Source organism: Trichomycterus rosablanca, chromosome 24, assembly GCF_030014385.1.
Source record: "Trichomycterus rosablanca isolate fTriRos1 chromosome 24, fTriRos1.hap1, whole genome shotgun sequence".
Classification (NCBI taxonomy): Eukaryota; Metazoa; Chordata; class Actinopteri; order Siluriformes; family Trichomycteridae; genus Trichomycterus; species Trichomycterus rosablanca.
Window position 1 is genome coordinate 3691196 of NC_086011.1, and position 24015 is coordinate 3715210.

General features: G+C 38.6%; 1 protein-coding gene across 1 annotated transcript in view; it reads right to left on the minus strand.

Annotated features, from left to right (window-relative positions):
• Nucleotides 1-15493: 15493 nt before the first annotated feature.
• Nucleotides 15494-24015, minus strand: part of LOC134302075 (E3 ubiquitin-protein ligase RNF123) — a 102771-nt gene continuing 94249 nt past the window's right edge. Inside the window, exons 38-39 of the mRNA XM_062987098.1 lie at nt 22672-22757; nt 15494-21367 (exon numbers count right to left, since the gene is read on the minus strand). Of these exons, the coding sequence (XP_062843168.1) occupies nt 21268-21367; nt 22672-22757 (186 nt within the window). The 3' untranslated portion in view covers nt 15494-21267. The remainder of the gene's footprint in view (nt 21368-22671; nt 22758-24015) is intronic.

Here is a 24015-nt window from a genome sequence, read left to right on the forward strand (position 1 = left end):
ATGGGAAAAATGTGTCACAACACATGGGATTCTGGGATTAGGGCTGCATAGTCATAGTCCAGTCAGTGTGCTCTTGGTGAACCCTTTGCACCACTGAAAGGACCTATAATGGGCACAGAGAACTGTGTCAGAACTGGGCATTAGATCAATGGAAGATGGTCACCAGTCCTGTCCACCACAAATCCTGTTTTGTTCAAGATCATTTGAACAGCTGGGCGTGTGTTTGTCAATTACCCAGGGAAAAGACGGCACAAACACACTTGCATCCTTGTCTACACTGCAATATTTCTGTCACTAAACAGTGCTGCTTATATTAAATTATATTCCAGTAAAAGAGATGAAAATGCATAGCATGGATTTTTTTAAACACAAGCCCCAACTTGAATAACTGAACACAGAGAGCTGGAAATTAAAAGGCACAGCACTGGGAAAGTGGTATCAGGCAGAAAAAGCTTAAAATGAAATGTTGCGCTGTGGTGCAGTTCAGTCTGATGCACTCGCTATGCAGTGATTAAATGTCTTATTTGTACTCAGTTACCCAGTAAAAAAGAGGTACTGTGCTTCTGCTCGTATGGCCAAAAGTACTCAAAAAAATCCAAAGCCACACAGCACACTGAGCAGTTAATTTAAATCTAATGTTAAAAAACAATTTAGCATCATTTCATGTTAAAAAAGATTTGTCACAGCATCATTCATCATTAGGGCCCTACTAAAGTCATGGGAAAATGAGCTTTATTTCACAGACCTTTAACATCTTGGAAATTTTGACTAACCGATTGCTAACTGAATTGCCGTAGGATTGCTGGGATGCCTCATAGTGCAAATTAACCAGTAAACGTGAGGCACTTAAATGCTATGCAAATAGAAGAACGTTAAATCGTTAAACACACACCTTCAGTTTTGAATTTCACAGCAAATTACACGGGAAGCGGCTCATTTTACTGTCCGTGGTGCGATTCTCACAGCCGTGAATTGCAGACTATTAAAACTACAGTGAAAACGACACTATAATTTAAATATTAAAGACATTAGGCTCATTCATTCTAATTCCAAAAATTGTGGACAGCCTAACAATACATCACAACCCCCAGAAGTCCCTGGGCTCCACTTAAAGCACAACTGACATAGATTAAACAGTTAAAAGAGTAAAAAAATATATAGTACATTTAAACACAGTTGATTACATTAGCTGAGACACATACCACCATATATTAATGTAGTTCTTCTTGGTTTTCTTGATTGTGCACTTTCATTTGCAGTACTGGGGGTTTATGGTGAACAGGCACTGTCCCAAATAACATAAGAACTTGTTCATCACAGATCTGCACATAAATAAATGCCAAGAAATGTGCACTTAAAGGGTTAAAGGAAGGCAGAAAAGGATTAAAACAACATTTTATAGTAGTCACAGACTCACAGTCTAATCTCTGGCTTGACAAAACAGAAGCCGAGTCTTTTGGGTGACATTTCAGCTCTCAACTCGACTCGACAAGAATCACATTAACACATGAACATTAACTGTGATAAATAATGCAGTTTTTGTTTGGCTAGTGTCTCCGTTCCACTCGACATTTGTGATTAATATGATTGCATCAATCCAGAGCTCCAGTCTTTGTTTCTACAATGAGTGTCTGAACTGCAAGTTCTCAACCACAAATGGTACTCTGAAGTACAATTACTCCTGGATTTTATTATTTGCTACGAAAGTTCAGTTTTTGTAGAATTTGTTTTATAAATCTGCAAAAAAAAAAAGCATATTTTTATAAATCTGCAAAAAAAAAAAAAGCATATGAACATTCCTCCTAATCATTCCGATCATAATAAATCATCAAGTTCAGGTGTTTTAGGCAGACTTATTGCTAATAGATGTTTAAAATCTATTGTTCATTCATTCATTCACTGTCAGTTTTACCACTGTCATATCCAGTCAGGGTCACTGTGGTTCTGAATCATTAGTGAAACACTTCAGACTGGTTGCCAGTCCATCACAGGGCAAACACACAGTCACACACACACAATCGCACTCCGGGCAATTTTAATAGCTCCAGTTAGCCTGACTGCATGTCTTTGGACTTGTGGCAGGAAACTGGAGCTGCAGGAGGAAACCCACATGGACACAGGGAGAACATGGACCCAGACTGCTCCACCTACTGTAGAAATCAAACCCATCTTCTCGCTATGAGGTGACTACACACTGACCTGTCCAGAGTGTTTCCTGCCTTTCACCAATCAATCAGGACCACTGTGACCCGGACCAGGATAAAGTGGTGGGAAAACAGACATGATAAATGGTATTGATTTGAATTTTGCTGGATGTAAATACATGTGATAAAATGTGTTTTTTGAACTGCAGCAGGTTTATTCAAGGGCAAAAATGTGAAATATCAAAATCAAGGATCTTCCACGTCAGCACCTGTGACTGTAGGCCGCATGTGTATTGAGTCTGTTCGGCTGAATGCGTTTCCTCTTACCTCAGGCTGCCCAAAAAAAGCCAAATATGTTGTTTGTCCCATCACATCTTCTGCCTTCTGACCCCATCCACATCTGACACTGTGTGAAGACGTCAACTCAGTACATTCAGCTATCCATCACTAGTTCAACCTCGGCCCAGGACACACGTTCTTACAGTCAACAGGCGTGTTCTGTGGTTTCTACATGAAACAAAGCAAATACAGACAAAAAATACAGAGATTATTACCATATTGGCCAGAATAGAGTGATAATTTTACAGTGACAATCAGGGAGATCAAGATGTCTAAACAAATACCACTTCATACTGATTAGGGTTCTGGTGGTAAACACTGGGCACAAGGCAGGAATAACCCCTGGACAGGGTGCCAGTCCACTGCATGGTATCACACACTTACTTATACATATTTAGATTCACTTATACTTATAGGCATAGTTTAGAGGTGGGAGAAAACTAGTGCAATAAGAAAAACTAGCAACTCCAAACAAACACTGACCGCAGACCCTGAAGCTGTGTGGCACCCACATCATTTATGTCCTACCAATGCCAACTAAGTCAAACCTAACTGTACTTGTCTTTATTAAACAAATTGCATAATTGTTTACACAATAAAACAACCTGCCTACAAATTAAGTACATTTATCACTCTGCCAATAAATGGCCATCCTGCAAAGTTCACACCAAAAGGCTTTAGAAAGATTAACCTCAATTTACATAATCAACCAGTTCACCTGTTTATCTCATCAAACCAGCTTGCCTCACTGAATATACATTTAATTCATCTTAAACCTCATTATTTATGTCGAGAAGTCACCCTAACGTTTGTACAGCAACATTCTGCCAGGATAGATAACTTAGAAAAGCGGGTAAATATAAATAAATGTTTGTTATGAAGAAGTGTCCAAGTTTCTAGGACTTTACCAAACCAATCAAATGAATCTCCCCCAGAGTGACTCACCTGGAAAATTCCCAAACATCATGATTTATGGAGGAAAATAAACATTTTATTTTTTTTAAACAATAAGGAATCTCACTGTTTTAGAAAGTTAACCTAATGATGGTATAATGAACAGACCAGTGCTGCGTATCTGTTGTGTATCTGATCAGACAAACAAGTTGGTCCATTACATAAACACCCAAGAGACAAGTGCCAATGAACTCTGGCTAATGAAACGCCAGTGAAAGAGATTAATGAACATAAGTAACACACTTTGGGTAAAAGCTTGGTGATTAAATTGTTTGTGAAGTTCTTTTAAAAAATGAAGGCAGGAAAATCACTAAGCACTTCCAGTGTAATCCCACGACTAATCAATTCAGACCTCACTAATAAATAGTAAAATAGATCCTGACTCAGCTTATTGGGAGTTATAGCGCTGGATGTAGTTACCTTTCTCATTACTGTACCGAGAGCCAACACAGGGTAATATAGATGGAACTAAACATAGCAGATCATGGAGGAAAAAAGACTGAAGACCACTTTTTAAGTTTATTTATTTGTTTAATAGTTTACTACCCACTATAAAAAAATTTTACTAACAATGAAGTCAACCGTAAAAGTCATGGAGCCACTGTCTTCATTAACAAAAATTTAAAAGAGACAAAAAAAGACAAAAACTAACATGCAGTTATGCAGCAATCTTGTACACTATCATAAAATAATGTATTTTGTAGATCATGCTCTATGGTCACTTACATACTGACACCTAGGGGCAAACTTTATTAGCAAATGTCCATCTGGGCTCTTGCTTGGAACAATAATAAATTACCCAAGCCCACTATTGCTAAGATCCAGGGTCTGAATTACCCAACAGTGTTATTATCGGGTCAGGTGTCTACATACAGACATGATTAGCTATGTCTGGAGTGGCCAAGATCTGGTTATGGATAAGTGTTTCCTGATTCCAGGAGAAAACTGATCTACAGAGACCCTGACCAGGATAAAGCAGGGGTAAAAGATTAAATTAAATGAAAATAAAATGTAAATCTGCATACTGTTTTTACTTTGGGGAGGTGGGGCAGTTGTAGCCTAGTGGTTAAGGTACTGGGTTAGTAATCAAAAGGTCACTGGTTCAAGCCCCACCAGTGCCAGGTTGCATTAACCCTCAATTGCTTAGACTGTATAGTGTCACAGTACTGTAAGACACTTTCTGATTTCTCTCTGGGTGTGACTGATCTACAGTACAAGTTCTTTGCTCTTGGAGATGTTCATTGCTATGGCTTGGGCATGACTGGTATTTCTATGCTGTGCACACATAATCAAATCTAAATTATGTCTGAATATCTTCAAGGATAAGCTTAAGCATGTTTCTGCATTCAATCAAATCCAATCTAAATCCAAATCCATCCAATCAAAAGAAGCAAAGCTTTGGGACAGAGGAAATTCAGTATTAGAATCCTACCTGATAGAATCTACAGTATATGGAATGGCAGCGATATTTACGTGGCTAAAATCACCTTGTTGGTTCTGGATCTCGTTTTCTATCTCAGTGAAGCACAACAGCCCCATCTGTAGGCTGATACCCCTGAGTGGACCAGAGAAGGAAGAACATTTTCCATCCTGGTGCCTCCATTATGCCAAACACTGTATATGTGTGAGTTTAGTGTAGTTGGTGTTAAACAGAAGCTGGAGAAACATTCATCATTTTAGGTCTGTCATGTTTTTAAATTACAGTTTGTGAGGTTAGGAATTAAATAAATACTCTCTGTGTTTATCACTGAACACAAGAAGGAAGTCAATTAACTCAACAGGCTAGCATTAGAGTAAACAAGCTAACCACATATGACTGTAGTTTCAAGTAACTAGCCTTACAGAACAAACCGTAATAAAGGTAAACAGGCTATCCACAAATATAAACTTACAACAAATACCTATTAACCTAACATTCAAACTAGCTCCAGAGTGATGCCAGCATGCACTATAAGGTAACTCGATTATATTTTAATAAAAAACCAGGGGCATTATTTCATTTAGCAGACATATGTTATTACAACCAATCTAATATCTATTAGAATGTAAGAAATTGGGGACAATTCTCACTCACTCACTTTCTTAACCCTTATCCAATTAGGGTCGTGTGTTGTGCTGGAGCCTATCCCAGCTTTTCAATAGGCGCAAGGCACACAGTAACACCCTGGACAGGGCGCCAGTCTATCACAGGGCAGACACACACACACACACACATTTACATTAGGGCAATTCAGTGTCTCCAATTAACCTGACTGCATGTTTTTGGAGGAAAACCCATGCAGACACAGGGAGAACATGCAAACTCCACACAGAAAGGACGCGGACCGCCTCGCCTGAGGATCGAACCCAGGACCTTCTTGCTGTGAGGCGACAGTGCTACTAACCAGGCCACCGTGTCGCCCAGGGACGATTCTAATTCCAGGAAATTCTCACACACATTTGTTGTTCTTTCTCATAATCATGTGATTGTAATAATTATGCCAGTTGTGCATTAACTAAATACCTTCCCTCTCTTTAAAATAATGAGGCACCAAATTGGACGGAAGTTGACAATGAACAGAGAACAATGAGATAAATGATTTGAATATTAATAGGCTTCGATAAGATTAAATAAACTGATACATTAAAAGCTTAAAAGCTGAAAGCTTATTATTAGAAGACTTCAACAACACTACCTTAATTCCTAATCTTACTTTACCTATCAATTTTATAAGCTTACTTAGGGGATAAAGGAACTTAGTATAAGGTCACCGTGTAATAAACATTTTAAACGCATTACCTTAAGAGTGGTCCAGGTTGGTCTATATGTGTGTTGTGTGTTAGAGGAATCATTCAAACAAGCAGAGAAAACAAACAGCGTGTCAACACAATATAACTGCTATAAAGATCAATTCCCTTCGTACTAGTTTCATCTACTACAATCCTAGTTTGTACTTGGTCCATTTACTTGTACTTTTTACGTCTGCTGTGATGATAGTTTGTACTGCAATTCTGGTTTGTTGGAAGAGATTCTACACTAGCATTAAGTAAAAACAGACCAACTACAAACTAGTATTCCTGTAAACTGTGTCTCCTTACTGTAATGCACATTTGTACTACATCCATAAATAAACTAGCATTACAGATAAAAAGCAATTGTACTTCTACTCTATGAAAAATGTCTACCAAAAGAAACAAGATGGAGATGAAAAAAGCACTGTAGCGTGAGTGTTTATAAATCCACAGTGAAACATTGTACCCTAGGGATGTGTGTTCTGCAAACATCACTTCAAGAACAGTGTGCACCGCTAAAGGAGGTAAAAAGTCAAGGGTAAGAGCAACAAACAACAGAAATCTTTAGAGCTAAATAAAGTCTCATGCTTTTGTCCTCTAAAAGGGATTTTTTTGGGTTTTTGGAGCATAATGCACCACACTGCAGATCAACTTTAAAACATCATCTAAGCTGCCTCAGGGTCTGAACAACTTTCAGGATACATTTTAAAAATGTAAAGTTTAGCTTACAGAAGAGTACATCTCATGAGTGTGTGCCACACAGCAACATGGGTACTGCATATTTTCATATGTGTGGCACTAGACCCAAAACATGGGTACTGCATATTTTCATATGTGTGGCACTAGACCCAAAACATGGGTACTATATATTCTGCAACAAGAAATAAAACACAAGACATCAGAAGTACATTTTTGGGATATTCCAGGATATTCCAAGAGGTTCACAAACTTTTTTTCTGCAATTATAATACTAAGGTATTTCAATTCACACTAGTAGTATTAATACATAATCAACTGATACTTAGAACATGTAGATATGCTTAGGGCATGATTGGCAGTAGTCATATGACCTCCAAAACCCAGTTCTAGCTAAGAAATCCCTGTTAACGGTGGAATCTTCCACTGTCTTACAAGCTCACTGATGGGAGTATAAAGCGTGATTATTTTCTTTCCGTCTTATCACATTCATGTGAGACATTGGCGGTGTGATCATTTTCCGCAGACTAGATTAAAACTCTTTTCTACTCATAATCCAGTCTCTAAGGTATTTCACTAAGGGTGTTTTTCCACCACACTATGCAGAATCCCTAAAAGCAGAAAAAAATCAAATATATCCAAAATTAATTGGCACCAGAGGAAAGGCTGTTAAATGTGGGCAACAAAATCACACTGCACAGTCTGAACATTTATTGGGTTCAGGTTAATAACATTTTCTATAAAACCTGCTCGATATGAGGTAATAAACACAAAACAACACTGCTAACGTAGAGTCGGGCTCAAATATTCTCTACACTGTTATTTCCCAGCACAGAAAAGCTACTACAGCTCCAGGCTAGTGTCAGCTGTTTGGTGTGATAGTAGCCTCAAAAGCCCAAGACCCCCCAGCACCCAGAGAAAACACACAAACACACTCAGGCAACAACAGATTTTTAAATTCTGTTTCTTTTCTGCTTCTTCTGTCCACAAGCTCAGGCTTATTCATACATCATACATCTTTCACGGGGAGAGCGAAGCACTTGTATCTGTCACTGATCACTGATTTCACAGAGGAAAGCTGGTCATTTGCCTCCACTGATGCGACACCGGCTTCATGGACTGGAACCATGAACTGACGACCGTGACAGGCTGCCGACTACAAGTGCTTTATCAGAGGAGGGAGCACAAATGTGTGAGCAGCCAAGCAGAGAGCTGAGGAACAGAAATTAGCCCAGGTACACACTGCTGCTGGCATCATCACGGCAGCCAAAATGTGCAATGTTTTGTTTTAACTCAGCGGAATAAACAATCTTAGCAGCTAAAAAGGTTAAGCTGTTATTTAGTTTACACTAACAGACTGTGGATTTGTAACAATCTCTTTGTGAGGTCTATAAGTATGGTAGAGAAGGGAGTGAGAAAAGCTGAGAATAAAAGTATAAAACAAAGAGAAGCATGATATCTGAGACACAGCAGCTCTCTCTTTCTCTGTTATGTGCACTGCTTAACGCTGCAAATAATATATTATTTGCAATATGTGATGTCCTACTTAAGCTATAAGAATCTGCACCTATAGTGGTTAAGTGAGTGAGAACGTAATGAAACATGAGCGAGTGTCGCCTTGCAATATAAAGTGTTTAATTAACAGGAACTGTATATGATTACCAACATAATTAGCTAACACCGACTCTAAATTGTGTGCTAAATTTAATTTTGACCATTGGCAAGGCTACTGTTTCAGCACGCTGTATAGGATATTTAGTGCGGACTGAGACGCAGCCCTAGAGCCTGCTGACTAAAGCAGCTAGTCTTTTCTGCCATGTGGTCTGATACAGCAACTTTTAAACATCATTCTTATATATTAATTAAAACAAATTAGTGCATGTGATATGATAATTAAGGTGTTATAATTTCTATGCAGTTTGTTTACTCGCACCCTTTTCTTGGTAGCATTTCAGGCTTTATTAAACAACACATCCTGCATGTACATCTGTTTTCTGTTTGTTGTTATTTTTTATCGATTAAATATTCATTGAGGAGGCATAATATTACTGTAATATTTAAACAGTAGCTAGTTTAACATGCCACATTTCTGACACTGTTGCATCCACAACCCAGGCTGCTGTTTACAGAGGTGCAGACAGCAACATAAAATGCGGTTGTAAAGCACCATTAGCCAGAAGCTGTTGTCACACCAAGCTGTAATGCAAGTAAGCAGTGAACATTTGCAGCTGCGTGTATCATCCTGCGTTAGGAGCTTCATTAGCAACTCAGCAGCTCAGGCACATGCCCACAGGAAGTGGGCACTTCAACACCTTGAGAGAGTACAAAGAAAAAGAATGAGAACTGGCATCAATGAGTGCTTTTACATTTTTCCAAAAGAAAACATTTTCAAGGTACTGAAGGCACAAAAGAGAGCTGAAAGTAAAAGATTCACATTTGTTTAGTTGTAAGGTTATTCAGTAAGCATTTAAAATGGTTTCACAACATTCCAGTCTGCTTCTTCAGCACAACACTGTAAAAACCTGAATAATGCTCAATAATTTTGAGTTGATTGATAACTATAAATAATTAAAGTTGATTGATTACCACAGCTTTCAGAATTTTTGGATACATCTTGTAGAAAACTATCATTTGCACCTAGTTTCTTTACAAGTATTCTTACATTTCTTGTTGTTTCAGTTTCTGTTTTCTGAACACTGATGTTTTGTACCTGAATCTTACTGAGCAATACATGCCACACTGAAAGTCATTAAAGAAGAACCAGGTGAAATGCACAATATGGTCATGATATTAACAAACAAAAACATTATTTTTTATTTTTCCTTGTGTTGCTAAAATACAATAATAATAATAATAATAATAATAATAATAATGAAGGATTTAATAATAAATGCAGTTTTATTTAAAAAATGTCATTATGTACTGTATCAATAAGATTTTCAGGTCAGGTCAGACTCTTATTATCCTTGACCAACTATGCATTTAACTATGCCTAACTGATTAATTACTCCAAATAATGTTACCTCAAGTCCAGTAGAGGTCACTTCACTGCAGCCAATTCTTGGCCTTGTACATGATTATTCTAAGCTTGTGTGGAGCATGTTCTCCGCGTGTCTGTGTGGGTTTTCTCTGGGAGTTCCAGTTTCCTCCAACAGTCCAAAGACGTGTAAGTGAGGTTAATTGGAGATACAAAATCGCTCATGACTGTGTTTGATATTAAAAGCTTGAAGTGATGAATCTTGTGTAACCAGTAATTACCTGTGCTGTCATGAATGTAACCAAAGTGACATTTAAACATGACATTAAAAGTTCCAATAAGTACTGTAAATAAATAAATTTTGAGTGTAACTGCTCAGCCTTGAAAATACACTCAACGAAGTTCGTTTCCATGTTTCTATAACTTGTTGTTTGTTAGTTGTTCAATACTTGATTCTAGTTTTAATCCTCCAAATAATTGCCTTAACAATGTTTTTATACCTCAGTGTGTCTGCTTGAACAGTAAAATGAAGTAACAGGTGTAATAATGCACGTTTATTAAAAAGACTCTTTGGATGCACCAGGTTCCCACCAGGACTCCTGGGTAAAGCAGTATAATCCACACCTTTATCACTAGGAACTCTCCTATGAATGACATATTAAAGAGTTAAAAGCCCTTGTAACAGCAAACGTCTATCCTTCATCTCTACATACCAAGAGGGACATGATATTGAAGCAGCGTCCTGACAGATCCATAATACCCATAATCCTCTGGCCTAGCCTGAGGGAAATATACTCACCATTGATTATTGAAACACCAACTGGCCTGTCTTAACATATATCACACTTACATGACACCCTGAAACCACTTTTCTACATTTTTTTTACTGCCAGTGCTGGTGTCAGTAACAGCATTTATGTTTGTGGCATTTAGCAGATGCATTTATCCATCGTGACCAATTACTATGCAAACATCAAGAGTAAATTGTCCTAAAGCAGTGACTTTGATTACTAGTCTTTTACTTTAACCACTGAGCTATGTCTGCTGTTATAGCCCACAGTTACGTATTGATACCTACTGGAGTGGAATGGGATGTCCAACAGGCTCATAGTCCTCATAGTTTTGACCATGTAGTGCATCTCATGACGGTCATGAGATTTCAGACTTTTGCAACTGTGATTCAGTGACTGAAAGACAGTCTTTATTTAGAAAAGTAAATGGGATAGCACTGTTTTTCCAAAACAAGAGAACCCAAGTAAGCATAAAGAAAGTTCCTGCTCCTGGTTCTTTGTCCATCTAATCAGTACCAAACTTCAGTCGAGCTTTAAGGGGCCAATTTTGAAGTCTTCCCATAGATCCCACTGTGCTCTTGACTGTGGACAGTGCCTACCCTGTTTTTTGAAAGTTCTTGGATCACAAATTATTATCTGGACTTATTTCCTTTGAGCTTAAGGTGACAGTTCGTCATTCACACTGTTCCATGTACGTCTTATTAGCTGCAGATGAACTTGATCTTATTATAAAGGTGCAGGGAAGTCACCAGCTGTATTCATGCCATACACGACCCTAAACAAGTGCATGGTAAACTGTTAACTGTTTGTGCTGTTTATTTTGCCTATTTATGATCCGTTTACTCCACATTCCAACCTAAAGAATGAACATAGCAACCATGTGGATGGGATCATGCCATCCGGGATGTAATGTAAATATAAATGTCAGTTATGGGGTCAGTGTGAATAACTGACTCAGTACAGGACAGATAATGCCATACAGACCTGTTGCACCTCAGGCTAAAATTCCACTTTATGGTCATGCTCACATTGTGCTGGAGGTTGTAATTTTCACTGGCAGCCTGAACGACCGCTTTGTCATTTCAAATGTCAGCGAATCCCCTGTGTGCAATCTACCCACCACACTGCAATCAGACATGAGACATTTACCTGGTCTTTACTTACCATGCAGAAAGATTGGCTAGAATAAACTTCCATAACAAACAACTGTTACAAACAACTGTTTTACCTGGGCTATGGCAGCTCAACGCTTTTCACTGAAAAATAAAACATCTCAGTAATTACACCAAGTTTAGACCATTTTTAATGGCACAATTAAGCAGGAGGTTTTATAGATGCTACCGAATTATTTTGTCCCAAGAGATTAAGTAAATTTTTCTAAATAAAACAGGGCTTTATATGGCACTTAGTCCTCTTTAGGTGCCTATCTTGCCTTTTAAAAATTCTTCTGAACACTTTGTGCGAAGGGCACATTAGGCTTTCCACAAAAAATTGCCACAGAGCATACAATTTATTTTATTTATTCATTTAGATATAATTATGTGTATTGTACAAGCTGTACTGTACTGTACTTTTAGCAATAGGTATGTCTAAAACACTCAATAATTAGTGGGGTGTCCACATATTTTTCATCATATAGCAAGTACAAATCTGAATGTTCATTTAAAGTCAAAAATCCACACCCACTTTTAGGGGGCATGTTTGCGGTGTTACTGTCCACAGTCAAGTGTGCTGTATGTACATGTCCATGCATCTAGAGGCAACCATACAAAAAAGAACAAGTTGCTCCAAAATCATCATCTTAAAGTTTGACTAATGTTTATTGATGATCACATGAATTAAAAAATCCAGGCTATAAACTTGCAGTGTAAAGCTTGCTTGATTAAGTTTAGTGTCACCTGTGTTGCTGCTTTTTGGGTTTTGTTCTCGACCTTGTTGAAGAAATCTGTTCCATGTACTTTATAATGGGTCCAGTCAGAGAAGTCATCAGTTGTAGGTACACAAGAGTACCCCCTGGGTGTGAGTGAGAGTGAGTGATTGTGTGTGTAATGTTCTGTGAAGGAATGGAAACTTAAGTGAATTTCCAAGTTGCTCCCAGTGTTCCCAGGATAGGGTCTGGATCTATAACGATCTTAGTCTGAAAACACACAGGCTACCAAAGATAAATAAATATAGAAACAAAAAATACATATGTATAATGGGTGGTGACAGTGGGGCAGCAAGGTCATGATGACCAGGTTTCTCTCCTTGCTTTGAGTCACTGTCCAAACAGTTTGTCATGTTCTTTACATATCTATGTGTCCTTCACATACCTCGGATGTTCTCCGACCCCCAAATATGTGCACAGCATTTACATCCCTGCACTGCGTTTATCAACACAAACAGACTTACATGAGGGAACCACTAGATGGAAGACTCACTTCAGTCTCATATAATCTGATGCTGTGATTTGTAAATGCTGAAGAGGGCAGCATCACTTAACTGGAGCACTTCGAGGATTTAAAGCTTCTACCACTACTTTAATATTTATTTATTCATGCTTTCAGTTTCATTAACCCCTTCATCCATCCACTCCATTCTCACTTACACCCGGGCGATTTAAAGCAGCCAGTAGATGTTCTGCATGATGGTGGAAACAAAACAGAAAAACACTTATGCAGATACAGAGACAAGCCAAACTCTTCAGATTTAGTAAACAGGGGCAAGGATCTAATTTAGGTCCCCAAGACCCATGTTGCTGTGCAGCACCCAGTCTTACAAACATATAGTATATCTATATAGTAATTCATTCTGGGTGGGATTGGTGCCACCTGGAAACATTGGGTGCAATGCAGGAATACATCCTGAACAGGGTGCTAATCCATTGCAGAAAACCAAACAATGGGTCATATTATTTTCTTTTTTTGGAAACTGGTAGTCATGGCCAAAATATTCACACCCCTGCACTTCTGAAATTGTTGCAATTAGAAAAGTTTTGAAGCACTGGAACAACACAAAAAAAGCTTAAAAATTAAAATCTATTGTTATTCTACACAGAACTCAAAAGAGATTGGAAAAAATTATTGCAATTTTCTCAAAATTGTAAGGAATAATTCCATTTTAATCGTGTGATGCTCCTTTAATTTGTACTGAAATTCACCTGTGGCAAGTAGCAAGTGCTGTCAATATATTAGTTAACTCAGATATGAAAGAACAAAAGCATGGTAAATCTCAAGGCTACAAGTCAATCTCCACTGAACTTTGTCCTTGTGTCCACTGTGTGCAACGTCATTTAGGAGTTTACAGACCATGGCACTGTAGCTGACCTCCACGAACATGGAGAAAAATTTATGACAAATTGCAATGAAGTATTTACATTGTGGCTAAAGAAGTATCTCAATCAACCTCCAAACAAATTCCAGCTGAGCTGCAGACACATGATACAGCTGTGTCAGCTTATTCTATCATTCTGTCATCTAAATGAAATGAAAAATTATGCTGGGAAATGCTGGAGGACCCCACTGCTGATACAGAGACATAAAAAGCCAGACCTACCAACAAATATTGCTGATATTACCATACCAACAGTGGTACTGGGACAGTGGTAGCGTAGTGGGTAGGGCTTTGAGCTATCAACTGAAAGGTTTAGAGTTCAAATCCCAGCTCTGTTATGCAGCCACTGTTGGGCCCTTAAGCAAGGCCCTTAACCCTCTTTGTTCCAGGGGCGTGTACAATGGCTGACCCTGCACTCAAACAAGCTGGGATATGCGAAGAAAGAATTTCGTTGTACTGTACAACTGTATCTGTATAAATGACAAATAAAGGCTTTCTTTTCAATGACCATCAGTTTAAACTCTTCAGATTTCCCGAATGCATCATGGGATACCTGCACAGCTGCACTTGTGAGTATTTCCCTGCAGTCCAGGTCTAGTGCTAACAGGCTGCGTCACGTTCCCTATTTAGGCCACTATTGATTCCAGCTCCAATGGGGCTATAAATATGCACAACACAAGTGCAGGTGGAGGAGGATTCACTTGTTCATGACTTTCCCTCGTGGTGCCCCTCTCGGTGTGGCTTTTTCCGCGGGCGATCTATACAGCCCGCAGCACTCTGCCCTGGGTTTGGTTTCTATGCGGCTGATCAATGAAGATCAAGGCTGGACTGCACTGCACCAAAGTATTGCTTCAGGGAGGAGAAAAGATGGATGGATAGAGAGAACTCAACACTATTCATAGAGTAACTCACCTCTGAATACAATCCACTGTCAAGATCAGTGACCTCAAAATACAGCAAATATAATAGGGACAAAAGTACTTGGACACCTGACCATGAGCTTGTTGGACGTAACAAATAGAGTGACCTCTATGTGATCTTTTCAGCTAGGACAACAGGCACTCTTCTGAGAAGGCTTCTCTCAAGATTTTGAAGTAGGTCTGTGGAAAATTTGTGACCATTTAATCATGTTGGTCAAGCAAGCCTTAGTTGATGTTCTACTTTATTCCAAAGCTGGTTAGTGGTGCTGAGGTCAGGGCTCTGTGCAGGACACTGAAAGTTCTTTAAAACAAGATCTTCTTCATGTCTTTATAGAGCTTGCTTTGTGCAGCAAAAAGGGCCCTGTTATATAAGCATATCATTTTCTTTATATAATTGATTTAGTATGTCTGTTAGCAATTGTTTTGACTAAAACATATGTGCAATACTATCATGCATTATATTTCAGCAAACACCTTCTGCGGGCAGAAAGAGCTAATGGATGGAATGGGAATGCATTCCCTTTTTTCCATCTTCCGTTTGGTCATCCCTGAGCCAGAAGTTTGAAAAAGCAACCACAGTAGGCTGTCTCTTTTAAATAATAATTTAATGCTGTTACAACATCTGGATATAGGTATACTCTCAGCCACTACATGGACCGATTTCATGCTCCAACCTTCTTAAACAGCAAAAGAAAAACAACAGTCCATTAAATATTGCTTGTACAAACTAAAAACCCCTGGGATGAAGCTAAAGCCTGAGAGTGGTAACGCTTTCAATGGTAAATTTTACATTTGAGCACACACCCATCAACGCTCACTCTTATAACTAAAATCTATCTATTCAGGTCTCCAAAATTCACAACATGCACCCCCTGACCCCCAATCGTTTAAAGGATACATAACATAAAAATTTGTAATAATTAAAAAGTCCAAATGTGAATAGAATATCTTGCTATAAACAATCCTAGGTTAAATATTTATGTATGAACTGATTTAAATTTAACATCAGATTAGATGAGGAAACCAAGTATTTGCTCATGTGCAAAATGCTTATAACATGAAATACACAGGTCACATGATGTAACAGTTTTAGCAGGTTTGAACAACAGAATTTAAAGGGTTTAAATAAAAAAAACACTTAAATATAACACTCCCAAACAATCATGCATCATATTCTTCTATTGTCTGTAAAATAGTAAAATGATTAGAACAACGGTGTAGAATTTAATCAAATTGTTTTGTTTTTTTTAGCCCATCTACTTGTTGAATATTGATGTTTAAAGGTACCCTAGTCCTAGTTAGTATGCCGTAACATTAATTAGTTGCCATTAACAGCAACAAAAACAACATGTTAAGAGGTAAAGAAGGTCTAGTTTCATTCACTTATTTGCAGTTTTCCGGTGGAAAGATTATGTGCATTTACGTACACTATCAGGCCAAAGTGATGTGAGCAACTCTTCTTATTACTGAGTTTAAAACTTTAAGGCACACACATTGTTAAACAGTAAATATATTATTTATATAAAGTCAATTATCTGCTTTTAACTTTGTGGTAACAGAATAAGGCAGGGTCCATAAAGTCATGGTTGGACAAGTTTTATGTTTAATTCCCAATACTGTGGAAAGCTTTTTTAGACAAGTGGACAGTTTTGGTAGGAAGGGGGCCAACTGTAAATTAATGTCAAATAAGCTTACAATCAGGTGCCCACATTTTGGCCAAATAGTGTATTCACTAAAAAGGCTTTTTTCTTTGCATTTTTCCCAGTTTTCCTCCCAATCTAGTATCCAATTACCCGTTTGCATGACGCTTCCTTCCTACTGATGCTGATCCCCACTTCTGATTGAGGAGCGAGACTGACACACGCCCCCTCCGACACGTGTGCAGTAGCCGACTGCATCTTTTCACCTGCATGAGGCGAGTTCACATGCAGATCAGCTTTGTGTATGGAGAGCCACACCCTGTCCACAATTTTCCTTGACTCTGTGCAGGCGCCATCAACCAGCCAGCAGAGGTCGTAATTGCATCAGTTATGAGGTCCCTGCTCCTGCTCCCACCCTGTATAAACAACAAGCCAATCGTTGTTCCTATAGCCACCCAGCCCAGCCGGGTGAGTTTCGAACCAATGATTAGCTGAAATACTTGAAATTGTTGACTACATGTTGATTTTTGCTGTTCATTAAAATGTGTTGCAGGCTTTCATTTCAGAATACGCTAGTGTATTTACAAGAACTATGAAGATAATAAGGTAAAACAATAAACATCTTGTCTTTGTACATTTGGTTTAAATGCAGGTGAAAGTAGATTTACAAATCACTGTTTGGTACTCGAGGTCTTTGTCAGAGCTAAAGCTATAACAGGCATCTTATGAATGGAAATCTTGTGGGTAAAGAGGGTCAGATTTTACTGTATTTCATCAATTTAACAATCTGAGACACCATTCTCGTTTTATAAAACCACACCTTCTCAAAGGGCAACGAGAAGAATGGTGCTTGTAAAATGGGATGAAGCTTGACATTTATCAGGTGTAAATGAAGAGAGATTTATCTTCAACAGTAGGTAAATACAGTAAAGTAAAAGCAGTACTGTAGGTGGGAACACGTGTGTGAAAACTAAATAGCTCAGATGTATACAGATGTAATATTATTGGATAAAATTATTTTTTAAATAAGTGCAAATAACAAAATAACATTTTGTCAGTAGTAAAACCCAGACCTGCAGAGCTGATTTATGTCATGAGGACCATCACAAGGTTCAATGCTTCATTAAAGTGTTAATAAAGCAAATCAGCCAGGAGATGTTTGTTGTCAACAGTTAGCATTTCTGTTAGAGCTACAAGGCTGCAGATGATTTTAAAAAATAAAAACATACATTAAAATAAACATTTTAAATGTGGCACTTTCCACTCACTGACTTTGATTTACTGTAGTGAACTTAAGTAGTAGTTGAAGTAGTCGAACTTGATGATATTAGCTATGTGGCAAAGCATAATTTTCTAATCCTGTTAGGTCAGTTTAATGTAGCGATTCAGCTAACTTTATCTGGCAAAGAGTCTTATGAATACAACCCACAAAATGATCTCAGAAATCCTGTCAGGTTGGTTGATAACTGGCTGGCTAACCCAAAAAACAAACAAACAAACAAACACACATAGGTTATTTATCTCTCATAAGAAGTATTTTGGTCTTTAAGATTTATACATATTAATTAAAATTTGAACTTAATGAACTTAATAAAGCATTTTGTACAAATGAATCCCTACAACATCCTTCCACTTACGAACTGCTTTTAATCTTATCAAACAGTTAACAGTCAGAATAATAAGCAGGCGAGTTTATATTAGCCATTTACCTCGTGTTTACCATGAACATTATAAATACATACGAATGTATGTTTGTAGGGCAGTTGTAGCCTAGCGCTTAAGGTACTGGACTAGTAATCACAAGGTTACCGGTTCAAGTCCCAACACTACAAGGTTGCCACTGTTGGGCCCTTGAGCAAGACAGTTTAGACTGTATACTGTCACAGTACTGTAAGTCACTTTGGATAAAAGCGTCTGCTAAATGCCAAAAATGTAAACGTATGAAATCTAATGACTCAATGGCTTTTAACTGTTAGCAACATAAGGTTAGCTCATTTTAGCTCGCCAACTATTACTGCCAGTAAGGATTTATAAAATTATCAACTAAAGCCTTGTAGCTCCAGTGCAAAACGTAATAACTTTTAAACACCTTCTGGCTGAAAGAACAAAAGTTTTGTGTAACGTAACAATAGGTAAACATCTTCACACAACCATTCATTCCTCGACTTATCCAAACTAATAGCTAGTGATTACTACAAGGGATCTTCAAAAATTTTCCGCACTTTTTTATATTTTGGTTATAAACAGTGAGGGTGGGAGGAGGAGTAATCGATCGTGTCTGAGAGACTGAGAGACGCTTATAGTCTGGATTTAGCTCCGTCTGATTTCCACCTTTTTTGGATGCTCAAAGAAGCCTTAAGGGGAAGAAGATTTTCATGTGATGATGATGTGAAGCAGCGCTGCATCAGTGGCTACGCGCTCAACCAAAAACATTATTTGCTGACGGCATTAAAAAGTTGACGCTGGAAAAATGTTATGAAGGTGACGATGTAGAAAGTGATGGAGTTTGTTTAAAGAGATAGAGTTTAAAAAGTGCGGAAACTTGAAGAACCTTCGTATTAGCACGAGATTCTTTTTACTGTCTACACATTTTCCCAGAATCCATTGCATGAATAAGTGAATATTACCACTTTTAATATGGCTGTCAGTTTTACGTAGAAAAGCATCATCAGTGCAGAGAAAGACGGTCTGAGAAACGCTGGCAAACTGGAGCACCGACACTCGTCCTGATCGACGTCCGTCCTATAGACGCGGGAGTAACGTGGTTGCCAGTGGTGACCAGAGATTGAGAAGAAGATTATAGATCGTGTCTCTTGCTGCTTGGCCCTCTTGATGCGAGCCAGACTTTTATGATTTGGAGCCAGACCTCCACCACGTGGCACGAGCTGAAATAGTACCACTTATCCTGCCGAGGGGCGGCACGTGAGATCCAGGGAGAATAACTGTGGTGTCTTAATGTCGTGTCAAAGTACCCCTGAACATTTTTAAATGGCTTAGAAACATTGAGACACATAAATCGTCATAAAGAAAGAGAAAACAAGGATTAATAAAAATAAAAAATGCAATTTTGAAGCACTGCATGCCCAACTGCCATCCCATAATAGCAGGCCAGTGTCAAGCTAGCTATTAATAAACAACAACAACTCGCACGTTTGTCCCAAACAGAGTTCAGTGTCTGAAATCCATTTCGTTGTCTTATTAATGTATTTATTGGTAGCCAAATAAGCCTGTAATTTGACTGTGTCCTAAATCACATGCTATTGAACTGAAATTAGCACACTATTAATTATGTTATTCTAAGAATTAAAATGTTTTTAGTATGCAATATGGGACGGAACCCTTTTTTCCTCTCTAACAAACCTAAGCACAAGTTAGCTAGCCCACTGGACATAAATTAGACTTATATTTCTATCATATTGTTAATAGATTCTTAATGTGTACATGTATATATAAGGATTTCCCATTTTCGTGCAATCTAGTCATGCTTAATTCCCTTATTAAGTAAGGCTCATGTTACTGCATAGGTAGCACTAGCTGCCTGGCTACAGATTCATGACAGGTAAACACTGGGGTTTTGGTTTCTGAATCTTGTTTCCACTGATTCATTCAGTCATTTATTTTTACTAGCTGGTAGGTCTGATGCCAGATGAGACAGGAATACACCCAGGACAGGATGCCAGTCTACTGCAGGGCATAAATTACTCATTACCCATTGAATAACTCACTCACACCCAGGGGCAATGTAGAGCAACCAATCAACTTTCTGCTCTGCATATTTGTACACTGAGAAGTACACAGTCAGTGACCCAGCTTCCTAAGACCCATGCTGCTTTGTGCTAGCTCATTATTCTATCATTTGAGTAACCCAACATATAATAAGTACAAGGGGTCTTCAAAAAGTTTCCGCACTTTTATATTTTGGTTAGAAGCGTTGAGGGTGGGAGGAGGAGTAATCGGTCGTGTCTGAGAGACAGATAGTCCAGATTTAGCTCCGTCTGATTTCCACCTTTTTGGGCGCTCAAAGAATCTTTAAAGGGAAGATTTTTATGTGATGAAGATGTGAAAGCAGCGGCGCATCAGTGGCAAAAACATTATTTGCTGATGGCATTAAAAAGTTGGTACGACACTGGAAAAATGCATCGGAAGGTGACGATGTAGAAAAGTGATGTCAGTTCTTAATAAATAGTGTTTAAAAAGTGCGGAAACTTGTTGAAGAACCCTCGTACCCAAAGAACCCTAATCAGCTAGCTAGATAAGCATGCAGAATACAAGTTAAACCTTTTATATATATAAATTGCTGTCATTTCACAGTAGGAATACAGGATGCATAGTGGCTTCAAATTGAGCAGTAAATGGTCTAAGCTCTCAAATAGTCTGTTTTTACATTTATTTGCATTTATTTGGATTGTACAGATTAATATTTGACCCAAATATTAATCTGTACAATCCAAATCAGACATCAACAGGGAGTCGACGTTATACGTTGTTTGTTCAGGGGTACCTGATGAATGATTATCTGCAGGTGTTGTTACTTCATGAGGTTGTTGGTGGTTGGCAGGGTCGTGTCTGGGAGGAAAGTGTGTATCCAGCATGTGTGTTTGTGTGTTTTTGGACAGTTCGTGAAGTCTTTGGAGAGGTAAGTGACGTCTATTTCAGTTCCCAAAGGCTGTGTGTGTGTGTGTGCATGTGGGTGCATGTGTGTTTGTGTGTGTAAAGGGCATGCTAAGAGCCCGTCGGTTTGCTGTAGTCTTCCACTCCAGTGATCGTGGCCTTGCAGAAAAAGCAGTCCTTATTATTCATCAGATGTTGATTGATGCAGGCTCTGAAATAAGAAACAGGAAAACACACACCCAGGTCGTCAGCGATCTCTGACTTTGCTGAGTCATGCGCTGCCAGCTTGTTAGCACACACACCTTGCACAGGATGACAAAGTGTACCACAGCTTGTATGATACAAATATAATAGAGTGTCAAGTGAATTGATGACAATCTGAAACCGCTGCCTCAGCTGCGTGATTAAAAATGGGGTGTTAGAGACAAGCACCAGGCTGACGTGTTGATGATCAGAATGAAATATCGTCCAACAATGGGGTTGTTTTTTTCTGTGACATTATAATCCAGACTGTTGGTCAGTACAGAACTCAACCAGAATTCATGCAGCTCATTTTTTTTTTTTATAATAATTGATATTAAGCTCCGTCGCCACTGTGATTCTGTCTCCTGGTGACAATATGGATCCTGTTTCTCCAGAACGTAGTGTCTTTTGTTTGGGTCCTCAGGCTTCATAATTGCATATCCATAGTATTTATTTATTAGGCTTTTAACTTCATGTTTTACACATTTAGTGTCTCTAATTCACCTCACTTGCACGTCTTTGGACTGTGGGAGGAAACCAGAGCTCCCGGAGAAAACCCACGCAGACACGGGGAGAACATGCAAACTCCACACAGAAAGGACCCGGACCGCCCCACCTGGGGATCGAACCCAGGACCTTCTTGCTATGAGGCGACAGTGCGACCCACTGAGCCACCGTGCCGCCCGCATATCCATAGTAAATAAATAAATAAAGCAGTGGTAGCTCAGTAGTCAAGCTGCTTGAGTAGTAACCAGAAGGTTAATGGTTCAAGCCCCTACAACCACCAAGTTGCCACTGTTGGGCCCCTGAGCAAGGTCCTTACCCCTCCATTGCTCAAATTGTATTCAGTAATAATTGTAAATATTTACAGGCAGTTGTAGCCTAGCGGTTAAGGTACTGAATTAGTAATCAAAAGGTCAAGGTCAGGTTCAAGCCCCACCACTGTCAGGTTGCTGCTTAACCTTCAATTGCTCAGACTGTATACTGGCTGTATAAAAAGGCGTCTGCTAAATGCTGAAAATGTAAATGTAAAACTAAAATATTCTGAGATAATAAAATCACACTGACAGACTGTTAACAATGTCAGGATCCCTTTTTAAAAGCTGTTAATCAGTCCGTAGTGAAGCATTATTGCTAAGCCTTGGCGAAACAGACATTCAGCTGCTCGGTGTTAATTATGTTAATCTTTTAAATGCACCTTGATAAACTCAGATCAATTAAAGACCGCTATGGGCTCATGTAAAAAAAAATAAACAGCGGGTGATAACTCACTTGCAGGATTTATGGGAGCAGGGTTTGAAGATGGCCGATATGGAGTGTGCATAGCAAATAGGACACAGGTCGTCCTCACTGGTGGGCTGAAAGAAAGAGAAGTGAATAGAAGTTATGGACAGAGGAAAAGACAAACTAATACAGCTGCAGGAAAAAGTCTGTGAAGCCTTTATGACTTGTGATCTGGTCTTAGTAAATAAAACACAATGAAATTAATATTAATAATACAAACACATTATTTCTGCATCTTTTATCTTTCACAGTCCATGGCAGCATGACAGCTCTCAATTTGTTTTTGGCTGGTCCTACTGACATGTTTTTCTCAGCATGTGACAATTTGGATTTTCCAACAGTTCACTGTATTTCGTACTTTTGGAAGGTTGTTTGTAGACCTGAAGTTGTTTACAAATGGCTCCAAACAATAATCATGGAAATCTATAATCAACTTTTTAAGATTTGTACAGAACTTCCAAAAATCCTCATCTTATATAGAGCTTTCATAGAAGTAGATCTGTTGCTGTATCCATATGTGATCCAGGTGATTTCTTTATATTGTAGAGAATCCAAAATAAAAAAAAAATGAAATGTCCTATTAAAGTCCCTAGAGAGCCTGTAACATTGTACAGATGCATCTCTACAGAAAGCACAGTATTATCTTAAATATATTTACCAAAAGCATTATATTTACCCCTTACTTTGCCAGCGCGTCCTCCAAAAATATATGCCGTGTCTAACTTTGCAAATGCTCTTTTGGCTAAACACATTTCTGATTGAGTTTAAATGTGATGTCCAACAAGCTCATGTCCATCATCATATAGAGCATCTATAACACAACAGTTAGCCATTGACTATGATTTAGGGGTTCTGTCTTGAAGTTTGTTTGTTTATTAGGATTTTAACGTTTTGTCTTATACTTTTGGTTACATACATGACAGGAAACAGTAGTTATTCATTACACAAGGTTCATCAGTTTACAAGGTTATATCAAACACAGTCATGGACAATTCAGTGTCTCCAATTCACCTCACTTGCACGTCTTTGGACTGTGGGAGGAAACCGGAGCTCCCGAAGGAAACCCACACAGACACAGGGAGAACATGCAAACTCCACACAGAAAGGACCTGGACCCCCCCACCTGGGAATCGAACCCAAGACCTTCTTGTCTTCAAGTAAACTTTAATGGTGTACAGTACGTCTCATTACAGAAGGGTTGGGCTTCATATAAATGCAAGTTTGACTGGAGTTCAGCGAGTAATAATGAACAAAAACCACAAAATAGTGGAAGCACTTTCCTCCATCTGTCCATCTTTAACCCCTGAATTCTTGAGAGAGACTTGAGGGTGT